Below are 17,866 nucleotides of genomic sequence, written 5' to 3'. Positions count from 1 at the left end.
TCTTTTGTAGAGATCGTCCTTTATGAATGGTTACATTCAGAGAAAATAGTACAAAATGTGTCCTTCCCTCCCTGCCTCCCCACGGTTAACTAAGAGAAAAGCCAACAAAACCCACCTGGCAAAAAAAAGACTTACCAAAGTTCATTTTATCTCTGTTGTTTGCAATAGCATGAATTAGCCCAATTGTTCCACAAGCGTTGTTAATGGTCTGCTTCATGAAATACACTGATGACTTGACATCTTGCCCCTTAGCTTTTATTCTCTCCTCTTCTTCTGTTCTGAAGGTTTCATACTACAAGGAAAGTTACAAATGTCTCACATATAGTACAAATAGGTACTGGCTACAGTATTCAAGCAAAAGTAATTTTAAAAGCAACAACAGCTAACTAATAACAACCAAAACTCAACTTGCAATTTGAAATGTTTAACAGATGTGGTCCAACACGTACATGTAAACTTACTCAACTGAACAGCTCTATATCATTTCTTAAACCAATGCCTTGTCAGTAGTCAAAAACCAGTCACAGCGGAAACAATTTTGAAATATTATGTTATCTAATCTAATTTCAAAAATGTTCAAAATATTTCCTTGATCTGAGCACCTGTCACCATCTCTCTTCAACAAAAAGCTTTTAAGGCCAGAGGTCTCAAAGCGCTATCAAGCAAACCATAATACTTCAGGTGTTTAATCAGCATGAAACATTCTTACAAGTTCCATTTTTAAATTTCATTTTTTTTCCAGGATTTTAGAAAAGATTTATATAATGCTTACAGCCTCAAAAATGGCCCTTTTAAAGCCATATTTGTAAACTGAATGTTTATTTTCCACAATAAAAGTAGTAATTTAGTTTGATTGAACAATCTAAAGTACTTGTTTTATAAAGATCATAACTGACTAAAATCTGTTATACTGTGTAACAGTGTGTTGGTTTTGTGGGGTTTTTTTGTTCCTTGTGGTTTGTTGGTTCTTCTGCAGGGGGTGGGTTATTTTTTGTGGGTTTTTTTTTATTATTATTTGGTTGGGGGTTTTTTGTTGTGTGGGTTTTTGTGTTTAAGATTTTCATCTCAAACAGGAAAAGAATGAAAGAAAACTTCAAATATTCCAGACAACACTGTTCTTTCTTCCTCCTTTACCTCTTTACTAGGTACTTTTGCAGACAAAAAAGAAAATATTGAAGTAGATGGGCTTTTCATACAAGCATGACAAAAGTAGAGTTTGAATGCAGAATGTTATCATGGAACTATTCCTGAAAACCCATGAGAAATTTCGCTCAGACTCTATGTACCATCAGTGACAAACAGAAACAAGAACTTTTCCAGCATCACGATTCCACGCTTACACCTTGTCTGAATTGTACCGCTTATCTACAAGTTAACAAAACCAGCCCAAATTTTGTAGAGCATAATTGGACAAAAGTTCAGATTACAGAGGGTAACCAACACAGCTGTCATTCGCTTCCTGCTCACCAAAATAAACTCCATGGCAAAAACAAACATATAAATATTGAGAATACTGAAATACAATTCTGAGCAAGGGTTAGAGCAGATCATCACCTCAAGAGGTCCCTCCTAACCCATCCCACATATGTTCGTTGGACTATGCCCCAAATGCCCAACCCTTACAGTATTCACTCTGTCTAGAACAGACAATGAAGACTAAGAAAAAAAAGACACTGACCTTTAAACTGGACAAGCACCCTAAGACTATCTGTATGCCAACAAGAATATCTTGCCCTAAAAGCAAGTTTAAGCAAATTGGTATCTAGGAAGCACAAAAGAAAGGAACCTCTAGACAGAAGAGCAAAGGCATGACACAAAAGCATTTACGAAGGCAGCAAAACTAAGAGGCATACTTTCATAAATGCAGACAGAGCCAGGAAACATAAATAAATAATAAACTAAATAAAAGCAGAATATAATAGGCCATATTGAAAGGGAGACTGAGGAGGGGAGAAGTACTCCAGAAATACAAAATAACACTCAAGAGTCTCGTGGAGTTCACACTAAACAACAAAAGCTTCAGAACATTGTGACTTCACATGGAAGATTCAGACTTCAGACACTCGGGCTATACAGTTGAAACACTTGTGTCCCTTATGTTTCTGAAGTATCAACATGCTGTAGAAAGTCTCAAATATTTGGCTGATGATCAAATGTGATTGATCTATGCAACAGAACATATGCTGTTTCTCCAGTTCTGTTTGTCATATGCTTCTTCAGGACGAAATTGGATACACCTTCTGGAACAAGAGGAAAGTTGTTCTTTCCCACGGGATGATGATCCCATAGCATGATCCAAGAAAGGAAGTTTGCACAGGCAGGGAGGCAAAAGAAAAGTGACAGTCACGGAAGGAGCTCAGAAAGGAAGTTTGCACAGGCAGGGAGGCAAAAGAAAAGTGACAGTCACAGAAGGAGCTCAGATGTGTAGCTCAAGCAGCCAGACAGAAACCACAGAACACAGAAAACAATGCCTTAAAGGTGATGGAAAGGAAAGACCCCAAAGACAGGTGAGGACAGTTAAGTTTTGAATATAAGCAAAGTCTATCAAGGTGGCTGAAATCAAGCCTGAAAAACACTGCCTGCATAGCTGTATGGAGGAGAACACAGAAGTCTGCAGTACCTAATGAGTAAGACTACTAACTTAGTCACTCTTCCCTCTAAACAGGTTTTGTTGTAGAAGTTAAGTTTTAATAGCTAACTGCTTTGTTCTTATAAACCATGTGTTCTTGTCGAGACACACATTCGAAGGAAGTAGTTTAGGTAGATTCACCTCAAACTTTTTGGCTAACCTTATCACAATCACATAAGATTTTTATAAACTGGAAGATCACTATGAATTACGCATTTCAACTCACATAACACTCAAAGGAGATACGCAAGATGAATGTCTTTGCTACGTAGAAACACATCACAACACATTAGAAGATTTAATCAAATCAAGCATTTTGATGTCTAACAGAGGAAGAAGCAGGGGGAACTCATTTTAGAAATATGCCCCATCAGTCCAAGAAGCAAAAGCCATATTGGTACCGATGACTGAACTGGAAGTGGACTGAAGTTTGGTCAGTGCAACAGTACAAAAACTCCAGAAGTAGTTACATTTCATATAGTCTTACACACTACCTCTTAATTTGGTTAAGCTATTGTAGCTTTCGCTATAAGCGGCAGATCTGAGCCATTTCACAGTGCATATTAAAAAAAAACACCATCAATTGTCTGTATTAGAAAAATGTGAGATGTATTTGTCTGTGCTTCTACATTAGCTGTTCACATTCCAACTTGAAAAGAAATTGGAAATATACAGGTCAGATTATCAAAAGAAGATTCTGAAGGAAGCATTTTGGTTTTTTTAATTAAGACGTCTCTGGAATAAGGTTTGAGTCACACCTTGTTTATGACACCAAAGTACAAGACTCAAGTTGTTCATTCCCATTTCATTTACAACAAAAGTGATTAGCCAATTTTTAAATAGATATTTACCTTTTCTGTTACTGGAAAGAGAAGCAGCACTGCACAGACAGGTCTTGGCACCATGCTAAGCAGTTCTGGTTCCATACCATAAACATCTACAAATTGCCAGTCAGGATGTATACCTAACTGTTTGAGAAACTGGAAAAGAAAAAAATAGAATACTACTAAATTAATATGCTTATATACTTATCTTTTTAGAAACATAACAGAGTATTTACAGTGTGAAATACATTGCGACAACCCGTACTTTCCAAAAATTAAGGAGCATAAAGGAGAATAAACGAGACTCAAGTATTAATAAATAAGGCTAAACAAATCATAGCGCTAACAATGACACTCAAAATCCCCATGTTTTATTTAAATAAATAGCTTTATGAAAAGGAAGTGAAAACACTCCTAGCGCTATTTACTGAAGCATTAAAGGATTTCAGCCATTTTGAAAGTGTTTTGTCATAAAATACAGAAGTACTGAATAGTCACCAACTACAAATCACGGATCAGAGCACATATGAATAAACATGATATTATTTGTCTCATGAGTACTACAGAGTACCTGACACCAGTGCTCATTATATTGGAGCTGCTGGGTTTTAGCAGCTCAAAAAGTTGTGATCTTTAATGACCTTTTGAGCAAAGAGATACAAGATATATATTCCAGTAGGTGTACTTTTTAAGGTGTTCTTTTACAAGAAAAATCCTTTCAAACTATGATAGAATAACATATTTTGAATTAGACAAGGATTAAGTACCAGACTAATCATGAATCTTCAAGTAATTCTCAGTCGCTTTTTTAGAATATCTGAACTGCATCTCAGCCAAAGGCTTTCTGATCATGTTTCCTATATTATAGCTATGTGTCAGAATACGAGAAGTGATTTTGGATCTTTTACCTAACATTAAGCCACTTAAGAAGGAAAGAGACTGTAGCACCTACTGAGCTCTGACAACCTTAGCCTACAATTGGGTGTTCACTTTTTAATTAGATATTCTTCTTTTACTCAGATATGTACCACAGTAACAGTTGCAGAATTATTAACTATGCATGATCTAAAATAATTTGAAGTATTTCTATTACCAGTCTAGAAGAACCTAACTGAATTCAGAAACTAGTTTCTATACACACACTGACCATTCATAATTATAAGGAAAAGCTAGCTGTACACTGTGGCATACACAAATCCTAATTTGAAACACTACTTCTACTGGTAAAAGTAATACATTTTGGAGAAAAACTTAAAGATGTGGGAACCCCATGTATTTTCCAAGAAGTCAGCGTTTCATAACTTACTGTATATTCTCACTGAAAAAACATATTCCACACAAAAGTCTTATCCAGCCACCTGGGGCTCTCAAGTTTAAAATAAGGAGTCTGCTGATAAACAGCTGTAAATTTAAATGCCTGAAAAAACATGCAGCAAACAATATTCCTCTACCCTCTCTAATGGAAAAACAATGAACTCCTAAGGCATTTCTTTAGCAAGCTCCCAACAAAACTCAACTCTGCAGTTCTTGATACTGTTCCCAAAAGCGATACTGTAAAAGACCAGAGTGATTTGCCCATTATCTTTCTTAGAGGGGAAAGATTACTTTAAAAGCCTCATCATACTTCCTGCTCAACCCTACTTGAGAAAATCTATTTATTGATACATTTGCAGCAAAAATGCTTAAGAATAACATAAGATAAGCCTAAATGAAAGGCACAGATGACTCTCTTCTTTCCATAATCCACCTAGCGTGCAGGTTTACACATCCACACAAGAATTCAGTAACAGTAACACCATTTTTTAGTAGATTCATACCTATATAACTGTGAGAAATACCTAAAATGAGTATTTTAGTAAATCAAAACATGAGAACATATAACAAAAGACAAGTGTCTTAATCTAACATGAGATCCCTTCAAATACCAGTTTCAACTTGTAATGGGCAAGAGGCAAAGTGGTTGTCTTTCAGGAAACATAGCAAAGGGGCTGTCTCTCAATACTTAAAAGAGATATAAAGGAAAGAGTTTCTACAAAGGCTGAATGTATGGAGAACAAGTATTTCTGAAGAGTAAGGAAGATGAAGATTTCTTACCAGTAACACTTAAGAATATTTGCTACAAAAGGGGCAAAAAATAGAAACTACAAATATCCTGAAGTTTATTAAGTGAATGAAGCTACAGTTTGTAGCCAGCGTTTTGAGGGGGGGAAATAAAAACCAACCAACCCCCAAAATTTTACCATTTTAAATGCATTATTCTCTTTCCATTTTACACTGCAAGACATGACATCAAAACGAAGGGCAAGTAAAGGTGATTTAAGTTTGGAAAAAGTTTAAAGAATATCTTGAAAAAATACAGCTTTTCCGCGTATCTACAGTAATAAAGCGTCTTTATCAGGCTCTTAAGGAAATTTTGCTTCCTTATGTAGAGGTTTATGGAACCGTGCACAAGTCATAACGAAGGCTTTGTAGAATCTAGCCTTTTTGACTAGTTCAAAAAACAAGGTAGTTTTGAAGTACAGTAAGCAATCTTCTGAGTGAATTTCCTTATGCAATGCACTAAGCTCTTTTGGCTCTGTACAATCTTTGAGTCTTACCAAGATTGGGAAGAAGGCCGAAATATTATGTTTTAGTGAAAATGGAGAAAAGGGAAAATTTTAAGTATTTACTGGCTGATGAAACAGAAGACAGTATATTTTGAACTCCTATTCTAACCCTCAAGGTTGTGAAAATAATTACCACTTTATGATTAACCAAAAAAAAACAAAACCAAAAGGGGAGGTAGTATGCATATAGGTGCATTAAAATACTATTTGTACTTCTAGCACTTTCCTTATGAAGAAAATGACTAATCTTTCCATCGTTTTTACTTCTGTGATTCAGAACTGTGGAAAAAGTAACATAACCAGAAAAAAATATTATTATTATTATGCAAGATTACATGAAGTAAGGACACAAAACCCCAACAACATAAAAACAACACTCAGTTTAGAAAAAGACCCCACAACCAGAATCATTGAATCATTCGGGTTGGAAAAGACCTTCAAGATCATTGAGTCCAACCGTTAACCTAGCACTGCCAAGTCCACTGCTAAACCATGTCCCAAGTGCCACATCTACACATCTTTTAAATACCTGCAGGGATGGGGACTCAACAACCCAGCCTGTTCCAATGCCTGACAACCCTTTTGGTGAAGAAAATTTTCCTCATATCCAATCTAAACCTCCTCTGGCGCAACTTGAGGCAGTTTCCTCTTGCCCTATCGCTTGCTCTTTGGGAGAAGAGACGGACCTCTGCCTCACTACAGCCTCCTCCCAGGTGATTCTAAAGAACAGTAAGGTCTCCCCTCAGCTTCCTTTGCTCCAAGCTAAGCAACCCCAGTTCCTTTCAGCCGCTGCTCATAAGACTTGTTCTCTAGACCCTTCACCGGCTTCAATGCCATTTTCCAGGCACACTCCAGCACCTCAGTGTCCTTCCTGTAGGGAGGGGCCCAAAACTGAACACAGTGTTGGAGCTGTGGCCGCACCAGTGCTGAGTCCAGGAGGACAATCACTTCCCTTGCCTGGAAGAGGCAATGCTAGAAGGATCATATTGAGCTACTGGACAAATAAGTGATTTAGGGTCTCCTGTCCTGTTCTACACCACTGTGGAAAAAAAACAACCAACCCAGCCAACATCAAAAACCAAAGCCACAAACTCCACATTAGTAAAATGCTCCCTAAACCCAAGAACAGCTACTCAAACTCCTTAATGAAATATTCAGCATAAATAAAACTCTACAGATAGAGGGTGCCTTTCGTGTTACCATACTGCCTAGAAACATTACAATCTAAGGAATTGTACGTTTCTGTATATGACAGTGATGACTAGAAGTGCTGATCAGCATTACAGGGAACAGCAAGAGCACAGGCTTAGTATGACAGGCAGTGATGTTAAACATGTGAGCAGCATTAACAACTTTATTTTATTGTATAATTTTATTGCATAATTGTCAGAAAAAAAGAAAAAAATACTAAGGAGAGACAAAAATAGGCAAAGGAGATGCCTCTGTCTATCAAGAAGGTTTCCTTCAGGCCTGGGAGGAGGGGAGATATATCCTTCTGAAAATTCAGTAAGTATATGATAAAAACTGGAAGCATAAGCCCCTGTGTAAGACAGACTGGCAGATGGGTAACAGATGAATAATAGATGGCAGCATGGGAAGAACTCTTAAAACAAATATATAGAGCTTATTTTTAATGTGGAAACATGCAAAGGAAAAAAAAAGAGAGTTCAATCAATTACACAGCCAGATAAATAATTTTTTGCCACTGTTATGAATTGATAAAAGCAAGGCAAGACTGTATTTAGCAAGGCTGGGTAGAAGAAATTTTGTAGGAATTAGAAGTTATTAGGAACCAGGAAGAGTTCTTCAGAAGGACAAAACCCCATATTAGATGTAACACAGGAAGGTCAGAAAAAGATGTCACAAGCAACTGCTTCAGTTTAGGGAAGCTGCATGAATAGCTTCATAATAACTATATCAAACCTCCTTTTTTCCCCGCCCCCCCTCAGTCTCCTAGGTTTTTCCTAGCCCAGACAAAGATGCTGGTACAGAAAGGAGTCAGTTATGCACCAGGAGCTGAAGCAACCCCTTCCCCTCAGACAAAAGCATTCCTGTTTTAGGACAGAAGGCAGTTCTGCATGCTTTTTAGACAGTGTCATTCATAGGGAGGGACCTCTGGTGCTTTGTATTCCAATTATTCAGTAATTATCCAAGCAATTTTATTCTACAGATACCTGCTGGACAGAGCAGTTAAGGGTACTTTACATTGTATCTGAGGGCTTACTCACTTTCAGCTGCTTTCTTTCTCTCAGCTTATTAAAAAGTACTCAGGTTAACATAAAATAGCACCTTTATATTTCTCTAGAGCTGCACAAGAGAGTATTAGATAGTCTTTTTCAGTCACTGCATATCACATTGCTGACTTCTTAACTTACACATCTTTGAGCATTCTTAGATAAAGAAGAAAAAAAAAAGATACTTGGCTTCATTGCAGAAGTCTTACAGGGGCTCATGAAGAACAGTAACAGCAACAAGAAAAAACATCACACATGCCTGTATCTAGTTTATTAACTTTTTCAGAACTTTATTTTTACTGATTGTTGCCATACTTCCAGTTATCTCTTTTCTTGTTGTATGAAAATACCTTCCCAAGAAACTCTTCTTGGTTTTTCACTGGTCCAACTAACCATCAGACAAAACACTTTTGAAATTACTTTCCACACACTCCTCCTTATGTGCGTTTCTCAATTTCTCCTTTCCCCCCCCCCCAGTATTTCATACGGCGCTTCCTTCTCACCTGTTTTCAATTAGCTAAGAGAGAGAGCAGAGAAGATGAAGACAGACTCAGTAATGGACAATAGAACAATGAGAAACAATGGACAGAGGCTGGAACGCTGGAAATTTGAACTTGATAAGGAAAGCATTTAAATTTTAAAAATAACGATCATGGTCAAACACTAGTACAAGGCTGCCCAGGAGGCTGTGAAGTCCATCCTTTCAGGAATTCAGAACTTGACAAGTTCCTGAGCAACCTGATTTGAAGAGAACATGGCTGAACTACAGAACTCTTAAGAGTCCCTTCCAGCCAACCCTATGCTATTCTAAATCACCACGCACTGTAAATATGTGTGTCTAAATGTTAGTTAATAGCAAAAAGCATTACAATAAGCACATTTAGGCACGTTACCTATGTGGTATAAGCTACACTGCTTTCATTGTTGGTACCAATACTTTAATCTACCAACTGTTAGACCTGAAAGAAGCACAAAGCGGTTATTTTTAATACTTTATTCTGCTCTGAAGCACATTGGCTACCTTTAAGGTTCATGAAAATTATTTATTTATAAAAAACCAATTCATGCTTATTTATTTTTAAAGAGCCTCAAAGTAGAATGGAAACCCAGTGGACAAAGGCAACTTAGCAACATCTTGACTCATGAGACTTTATTTCAGCAGTGCAAAATAGAAGTACTTCTGCCAACACAGTTACACAGCCAGTAGGAAGAAGTGATTTATGGGGTTGTTGGAGATGTGGGAAAGGTAAGTGAGGTAAGAAGAAGTAAGGGTGCAATTTATTTTAACAGAAAACTTCTGGAGTAGTTAATGTGCAATTTAAATAGTCTGAAGTAGCAGTGCTCTTTTCTACTGTCACTTGCACATAAAAACAAAGTGAGGACAAACACTGAAACAAGATGGACTTTGAAATTTAGGTGCAATTAAAGTTGGGACAGTATTTGCAAATATTCAAGAATGCCACATTCTGAATACTAAGTCATCATAGTAATGACTGAGTTTTCCACATTTTACTATAGTACTTGTATAGAAGCTGGAACCATGAAAACATAAAACTGACAAAAAGCACAAACATTTCCAGACATTCAGATGCAAAAGTCAAAGAGCTTTTGTGGGAAGAACCAACTGTTGTAATCCTCTTCCTAATGCAAATGCAAACCAAGACACCAACAGAGTCTACATTTTATTCTACTTCTGCTCAGCGCATTAAAGCATTGCTGTATCACAACAAAAACACAGTTAAGACCTTCTTCTGAAAAAAAAACCCAAAAAACAAACCACACAAATACCAAAACACAAGCCTATGGCTGTAGGAAACAGGGAGGACTACATCCAAATAAACCAAGTAAGACAACCAATATTTTGTAACTTTTTCATTAAAGCCCAAGAATTTTTGGCACTTCATTAAACTGAAGCTATCTTTTTACCTAGAAAGTCGTAAGTCACTGCATAAGATGTGTTATGGAGTTATCACCCAGAAAAAGAAAAAAAAAAAACCCCACACTGAAAAGCACTTATATTACAATTTATAAAAATCCAAAAATACATGGTTGTATTCAGCCCTTTAAGTATCCAATTCTTACTAATCTATATTACAAATATAAATGCAGATATTTTTTGTAATATGCCCCTATAAATTATGTATAAAGACTTGAAAGCAAAATACTTTGTTTCAGAAGTTAAATCCTTTTCTAGAAATAAGGTAATCACCCAAACCGTATTTTATTGTTTGGGCCTTATGAGGATATATTTCTTAATTCTTTCATATGGAATTTGTGGAATTAAAATAAAGGGATCATTTATCAATACATCTTAGAGAACGCATCTTTCAGACTAGTAATCAAATTGACTGATGTGACAAGACGGCAGCAGCTGTAGAAACTTTAGTTCTATACAGCTGGTCAAAAGGCATACCAGAAGCAGATAAATGGCTGTAACTTACATGAGGTGCGTTATTCTTCTTTACCAACTACTCCCCAGTTAGAGTGGCCACAGTATGGTCTTGCTCACACAAGAGATGCTCCATTATAATAAGCTTATTTGGGAAATTCAATATTTATTAGAAATTCTTTAAATATCCTCAAACACTGATTTTCAGAACCTCATAACAAAGTTCAAGAATACAGCCCATTTATCATCACAGTTTTTTAAACTTTTTTTAGAAAATTTGCCATGAAGGGGGAAAAAAAGGGAACACTTTCAACTTCATAAAAAATGTGAGAGATCTTACACCCACAAATTTTTTATCTTTCCAATTGAGTTAGTTTTTTTCAGAGCGTCTCAAAGAGCACTGCTGAATTACAGCTGATCTTCACCATGAGAGTATATTATTTTTTAACATATCCATCAAGCAGTTTTGAAACTTAATACTAAGTATGCCCAGGTACTGCCACATATATTGAACCAGGATATCACACAGGCAACAATACAAAGTTCTGAGAAACCCAAACTAACCAGCTGACCCAGGCTTCCTTTGAAACCACCCCAGTGAGTGAGAGTTTTAGAATGCTCCAGAGTCCTGAGGTGCAGCTACTGAGCCACTGGTTCAGCACAGGACACCAAGTTACACTGTGAAAAACAGAGACCTGTTTCTATGCTCTAAATTATTCATACTGGGCACAAGCCATACCAATCCACTCCTCCAAACAAGCTTTTAAGGATAGTATTTCTACAGCATACTAAACCAACAATTGGATTCTACTGATTCTGCTTGTCCTTTAAGCCAAGGAAAACGTGAAAGTGGGGAAAAGCATCTTCAGTGCAATATCATAACCTATCACATGAACTGCTATGGCTTGGTTTTTCACTCTGTAGCACCTCATTTCCTTAAACAGTGTTCCAGAGAGTAAGGGTCTCATGGTTACAATTTTTAGTTTGTCACTGAAACAGAAAGAAGAAACTAAGCAAAAGAGAGCATAATAAAAGGCCAGAAGTGGCAAGTACAAATAGAGAAATGCAATACGTGGTTTTCTTAGCTTTCAGTTACTGAGGAATGTACAAAGGAAGATCTAAGTCAATCCTTCAACTACTCATATATATAATGCTCTAAACCCCCAAACAAGTTACAATTTTCCTTTTACAACATATCTACCCATTTAAACTCAACAAGAAGTCTATATAGCTCGAGATATTTTAAACTAGAAGCCATTCAACAAGTGATCTTACAGTGGATGTCTACAATCCCTTTGTATTTGTCCTTCGGCTTATTCTTTGCTATGCTATGCCACAGCCTCAACAATTCCCGTTTGCTGGTTCTGTGGAAGGCTTTCTGGGGGTATTCTCTTTACAGAAAGGCATAAACTGAGTCCTGGTCTTCACCTTCATGAGGCTCATAAAAACAGGCTGTTTTCCAGGCATGCATGCTATGTCTACTGTTTCCACTCTGCTTGCAACAGAGAGTTCAACTCTACTCCCCCACTCCCAAGTAAAAAAGTAAGCTTAGCCAAGCATTTTCAGAAGGACATCTCTGTTTCTTCACATCCAACATGCTTCCACTCCAACACAGCTCATCTACAAGTATTTTCACCCTGCACATCAGGAATCGTGGGCACTTTCAGTTACTTCCATCCATAGGGCTTTCTTTTGGGAAAACTTGTGTGATAGTGTTAAAGAGCTCATAAAGTTGAAAGACCTTTTAGGAAGAGTAAAGTTTGTTTCCTCAGAATACTTAAATTGTGTCTGCCCAACACCCTTAAAAAATGTGGTCCGTGACTGGGTGAAGACTGGCTGTATCCAGTTTCTGCCATTTGTGCTATGTTTTGTGATCTTTATTGCCCCCATGACTCTAAAGTCACAGCTGTCAAGGTCACCCATGGACTAAAATTAATTTCTTTATGTAGCTGAGTCTCAGTACCTTAATGGATTTGGGGAAAAAAAAAAAAAAGGTAGGATCAAAGGCCTGGAAAAAATGCTGGAAGGTAACTAAGAACCAGGAAGTAAGCCCTCAGGTGGCAAGAGAAACCCAAGCCACAGTCACCTCCCAGTTGTTTAACCTGAACTACCTGAAGCCAATGCTCGAGTTGAAATGGTACCTTATGTAGAAAGTAGGGGTGTTTCTTAGAGCATGTGAGATGAAGAAAGGTAAGAGAGAATGAAGAAAGGTAGAAGATCAAAAAAGATAACAACCAATACTACTTTTTTGTTTATCTGTGCATGCTAGGAAATCAGTCATGGGTTGCAAGCCAAACTGAAGTGACATCATGAACAATCAGTTTGTGTCTGGCCTTTTCACTGCAACAATTTGTTGCAGTCTGGTTTTGGGGGTTGGTGAGGTTTTTTGTTGTTGCGTTTTTGTTTTTTTTGTTTGTTTGTTTTTGCTTTTGTGTGTGTGTAGAAGAAATTGAGAACATATACAGCCAAATATAATATGGTAAACAGTGGGCAGATAAATACCATTTTCTTGCTTTCTCTCTCCCATTAGTGGGGAAGGTTTCATAAGAGACTCAGTTGAAGGTGAAAGAAAAGGAACCACTCCCTATCATCACTGTACACAAAGTGGAGCTTTGTAAAAGCTGAATCATCAACACCTTCTGTATCAGAGGTGGACTAACAATTCATCCTATCAGAGTGTTGAAGGGGAGGAGAAAAAAAAAAAAGGCATCGTGACAATTATATTAGCACTATATGGTACATCTAAGTATGCCGACTTCTCTCTTAAAAATACCACAACAGATAGGTGGCTGTGGTATTTCGAGTGAGTCACTGCCATTGTAAATCTTTCAAGCTAAAAAAGAATATCGCTGTTTATCCTCAGTCAATAATCTGAACCTTTAAATAATTCTAACACATATGCACAAAGAGAGGTCCTATATATATACCAAGGATTTAGAAATTCCTAGACTTGTATTACAGCATAAATGCTTTCAGATAGAGAAAAGCTTGCAAGATAGTTTGAAAAGATTTCACATACCCTAACTGAGAAATACCAGTACTTCTCCATTATTGTCTGAATTCCAACCACAAAGATTTAAAGTCTCAAACTTGCAACTTACATGTCAAAACCAGAGAGCACACAGCATAGTAAGCACATATTAAAAGCAAATTAACCTGTATTTAGTACATTTTCTTTCCAGCTACTATTAAAATAGGGTATGATTTATACAATAACCAAAATAGGTTAACCATTTGTTAAATTGTAATGACAGTTCTGACTACAAACTAAGACTTAAGAATCCACATACCTTACAGGTGAATGGAATTTTAGTTTTAAGAGTTCACTCACACACCTGGCAATAACATTAACACTAAGAGTAGTACATTGCAAGGACAGCGTAACACTCAAGTAAAACAAACAAAATACAGTTTTTTAAAAAAGAGCAAGAAACCCAACCCCAAAACACCAAGAAACACATGTCTAGATATCTGTCTAAAAAGATACATACACATAAAGAGATACATCTAGTAGTAGTTTAATACACTACAGCTATTAAGGGCACACCACTGTTAGTTTCTGGGGTTTTTAAAATCCTGAAGAATTCTAGAATATTTTAGAGAACACAGCACAGAGTACCACAAAAAACCCAGTCTGTCCTTGCAATTAACTTCACAGGATTTTTTTAAAAAGCATTTGCAACTTCATTTGAATCTGAAATTACTGTTATTGTTGTTCTAAACATAAGCAGGATATGAGCAACTTGTGACTAATAGCCTTGTTCTTACAGTTTACCACTGTACTGATGAGATTAAAAGAACAATGACTAACAATGCAAAGTGTATTCATATTCAACACTGACCATTTTTTCTTTTCTTTTTAATATAAATCTCTTAGTCTAGATAATAGCAACAACCACTGCTAAGTTAAGACTGGCAAAATATAGTGAAGGAGCAAGTCTAAGTGGTCTAAAGTGGCCTTTTCTGTACAGGAATATTAAGAAGAAAATCCTTGCAGAATGAACATTCCAACAATCCATGATCACCCACAACTGACAGATATCCATTATCAACAAAAAGCCAATGGGCAAGACAGCCAGATTTTCAACATGCTTAAGTTGTTCATTTAGTGTTTTTTCAGGATTTACTCTGTATAACAAACATGTAGTGGCAGAAGATAATTCAGATTTTTAAAAAAACTAACATTGTTTTTCCTCCTCAGTTTATACTTTACAGCTTAAATTAAATGTAACGAGCTCATCTCAACATCTCAACATCAACATCTGGAAAGCGATGTTAGAGAATTTGAAATTGTACTAGTCGTTTACTCATACTTACTTCCTTCTAAACAGGAATCTAGTCTCTGAATTACAAAACTTAAAAGAAGTCTAAAACTTAAGGAGATTATAACACACATCCAAGAAAAACTCCCACGAAAGGCTGTTAATTTTAATTGAGGACTAGGATTAAGAACTCTCCACAGTAGCAATACTGTAAAAATTATAAAATTATTTGTTCTAGGAAACTATAAAGCAAAGTACAAAATGACCCAGCATCAAATAACTTCTTGCTCTCCTGAAGACGCAGTGTATTACTACAACAACAAACAAAACATTTTTCACACACAGAAATTCCTGATTTCCAAAATACTTCAACAATACAGTTTTAAGAATGTAATCTTACAGCTGAAAGCTTAAGTCCTTTGGCTTAAACACTACCCTTAACGTTATCAACAGGCCTGCTAGGATCAACGTCTTGCCTCTAATGCTTGTTAAAGATACTCAAAGTTGCCACTGAGAACCTGATGCAGGGTTGGAGTATGTGTGATACCCTTTCAGCTAGAATTTATCTAGCACTTACATTGTTTTGTGGACTAGAACAAGCTTCCTTTCTCTAGCATGGATTCTACTACGTTACAAAACCAGAAATAACAAATCACACTGCTGCTTATTCATGACCACATCTAAGTGCAAAAATAGTAAAATGACGTTATTTCTTATGGGCAGCCAAAGAAGAAAGAGACAACACAGTGGTGTGAGTAAACCCATGCAAGTGCACAAAGCCATCCTGTACAGGTCCAGAACAGGCACACATTATATAGTAATGTTTTAATCATCAATTAATTAAAACCCACCTCGCCACACATCAGAGGTTACATTACATTAATAGCCAGACATTATCTATTCTATTCTCTCTTCCTTTAGCTTGTGGGTGTTTGGTTGTTGTTTTTTGGTGGTTTTTTTCTATATAGTATCTTTACATGACACTACATACTGAGAGGTTTCAGAGGAGTGTCCAGTACAGTCCAGTACTAGAAGACACCCGTGGGGGAGGAAGGGGTTACTCTCGGTGGAGAAGCAGGAGCCTTTACTACACGAAAATGAGAGATGGGCCTAGAGCTGAAGCGACACTAAAGGTTACCTCGAATAAAAGCTGCTTACCTGATTCGTAACCTGGAAAGAAAGCAGAAAACAGAGAGAAGTTAAGACCCCAGTTAGATCCGCGGGCTGAGACCTCCCCCGCTCCCTGCCACAACCAGCCGTGGCTCAGCCCGCGATGCTGAGCCCGCCGCGGCCGCAGCCCCGACCCCCTCCCCGCCGCCATCCTCCTTCCCTCCCGCCAGCCCTCCCGCGCACCCAGCAGCCCCCCCACCCCCTCCCGCCGCGCCCACCCCCGCGCCGAGCACCCACGTCGGGGTTAGCCTCCAGGGGCAGCCAGCGATGGGGCTCCATGGCGGCGGGGCGGGTACCGGCACTGGGCTGAACCTCGCAGCACGGCACTGACAGCGCCTCACGCCGCCGCGCCTCAGACCTGACCCGGGACCGCACCACCGAGCCGCGCGGGAACGGGGGGGGGGGGGAAGCGGAGACGAAGGCAACCCCCGGCGGCCCACCCCACACGCCTCCCCCGCTCCGGAGCGGCGGGCCCAGGCGGACACCAGTAGCAACGCCTTCCCCCCAGGGCGCCTCCGGGCAACGATGGCCGGAATATTCCCGCCTCCCCGCTCTCTTGGCTCCCCCCGGCTATGGGCTCTCCCACGTGCCAAGGGGCGATGCCTCGGCCGCCCCGCCCCGCGCTTGCTCCCAACCGTCAGGGCCTGCCTGGTGCGCAGGAGCCGCCGGGGGGCGCCCCACCGCCCGCCCCCGGCCCCAGAGCCCGCCGGGGCCCTGCCGGCAGCGGCCGGGAAGCAGGCGCCAGGCGCTCGGTACAGCCGGACCCGTGCGAAACGGCCTCTCACAGCTAAACTGAGCTACAGCCGTTCCCTGGCGGGGAGGCGCGTACACACCCCCGGGAACGGGGCAGGCCGCGGAGCCAGAGCAGACGAAGCGTTCGGAGGGAACTGCCCAGCCGCGGCAGCGGGTACCGCCACACCGCCTGAGCAGGCTGAGCCATGTGTAGCAGCAGGGGGACACGGGTGGTGAGGTCTCTCTGTGAGCTGCTGCAAACTGATGTGGTAAACCCAACTGAGAATAGCATCCATCTTCTAACGCTGCGAATCCCCTCGTGCTTTCCCATCTCAGTAGCATCAACATACCATTTCTTGGCGTTTTGGCTAAGATCAAGCACAGTATCATATACATATCATATGCGGTGTAAGGTATTTCACATATATATATATATATTAGATTGTGTTGCATCTTCTTTCAAGTTAATCAGAAAAGCAAAACCTGAAGGAACCTGTCATTTCTTGGCACCAGCCCTCCCCGCCTGCATCTGCCCACCACTCCGTACAGGCTGCAGCTCACCTACACAGCCCCTTGCAGCACTTGCTCAGGTCCTCACACTTTCAGAAGTGGACATTTGGACAAGGTTTTGGTAGAAGCCCCTCAGCTGCACCTCCAGGCCTGCCCAGTGTATGCCTGGAAAGGTTTGGGGCAGAAAGGTGGGTCAGCACAAATAAACATCCAGGGTGAGCAGGGAGGGTGCAGGAAGACTAGGAACTGTGCCAGTTCACAGGCAGATCTGAGCCCCATGAGGCAAGCAAGGAAGGAGTACAATATGAACACTTGGTGTTTCTAGGTGCTGTAAAGACAGGAGTACCAAGGTGCCAGGCAGTAGGGTGTTGGGGATAACATACAACTGAGGGCCCAGGCACTGGAGAAACATATCTTCTTGAAGAGCTTTTTGAGGAACTTGTTGTAGTCCTTCAGTGTTGATGTAAATGATACCCCATTCTGTAAATGTGAAGTTTAGGAACTAGGGTA

The 17,866-nt window shown here is 39.3% G+C and overlaps 1 protein-coding gene across 1 annotated transcript in view; it reads right to left on the bottom strand.

Moving 5' to 3' along the window:
* Nucleotides 1-16,674, bottom strand: part of UCHL3 (ubiquitin C-terminal hydrolase L3) — a 45,735-nt gene extending 29,061 nt beyond the window's left edge. The window contains exons 1-4 of the mRNA XM_080374434.1: nt 16,352-16,674; nt 16,103-16,114; nt 3,481-3,609; nt 136-292 (exon numbers count right to left, since the gene is read on the bottom strand). Of these exons, the coding sequence (XP_080230560.1) occupies nt 136-292; nt 3,481-3,609; nt 16,103-16,114; nt 16,352-16,393 (340 nt within the window). The 5' untranslated portion in view covers nt 16,394-16,674. The remainder of the gene's footprint in view (nt 1-135; nt 293-3,480; nt 3,610-16,102; nt 16,115-16,351) is intronic.
* Between the last annotated feature and the right edge of the window lie 1,192 nt (nt 16,675-17,866).

Source organism: Falco punctatus, assembly GCF_963210335.1.
Source record: "Falco punctatus genome assembly, chromosome: 2".
NCBI classification, from domain to species: domain Eukaryota; kingdom Metazoa; phylum Chordata; class Aves; order Falconiformes; family Falconidae; genus Falco; species Falco punctatus.
This window is presented reverse-complemented; position numbering and strand designations above follow the sequence as displayed.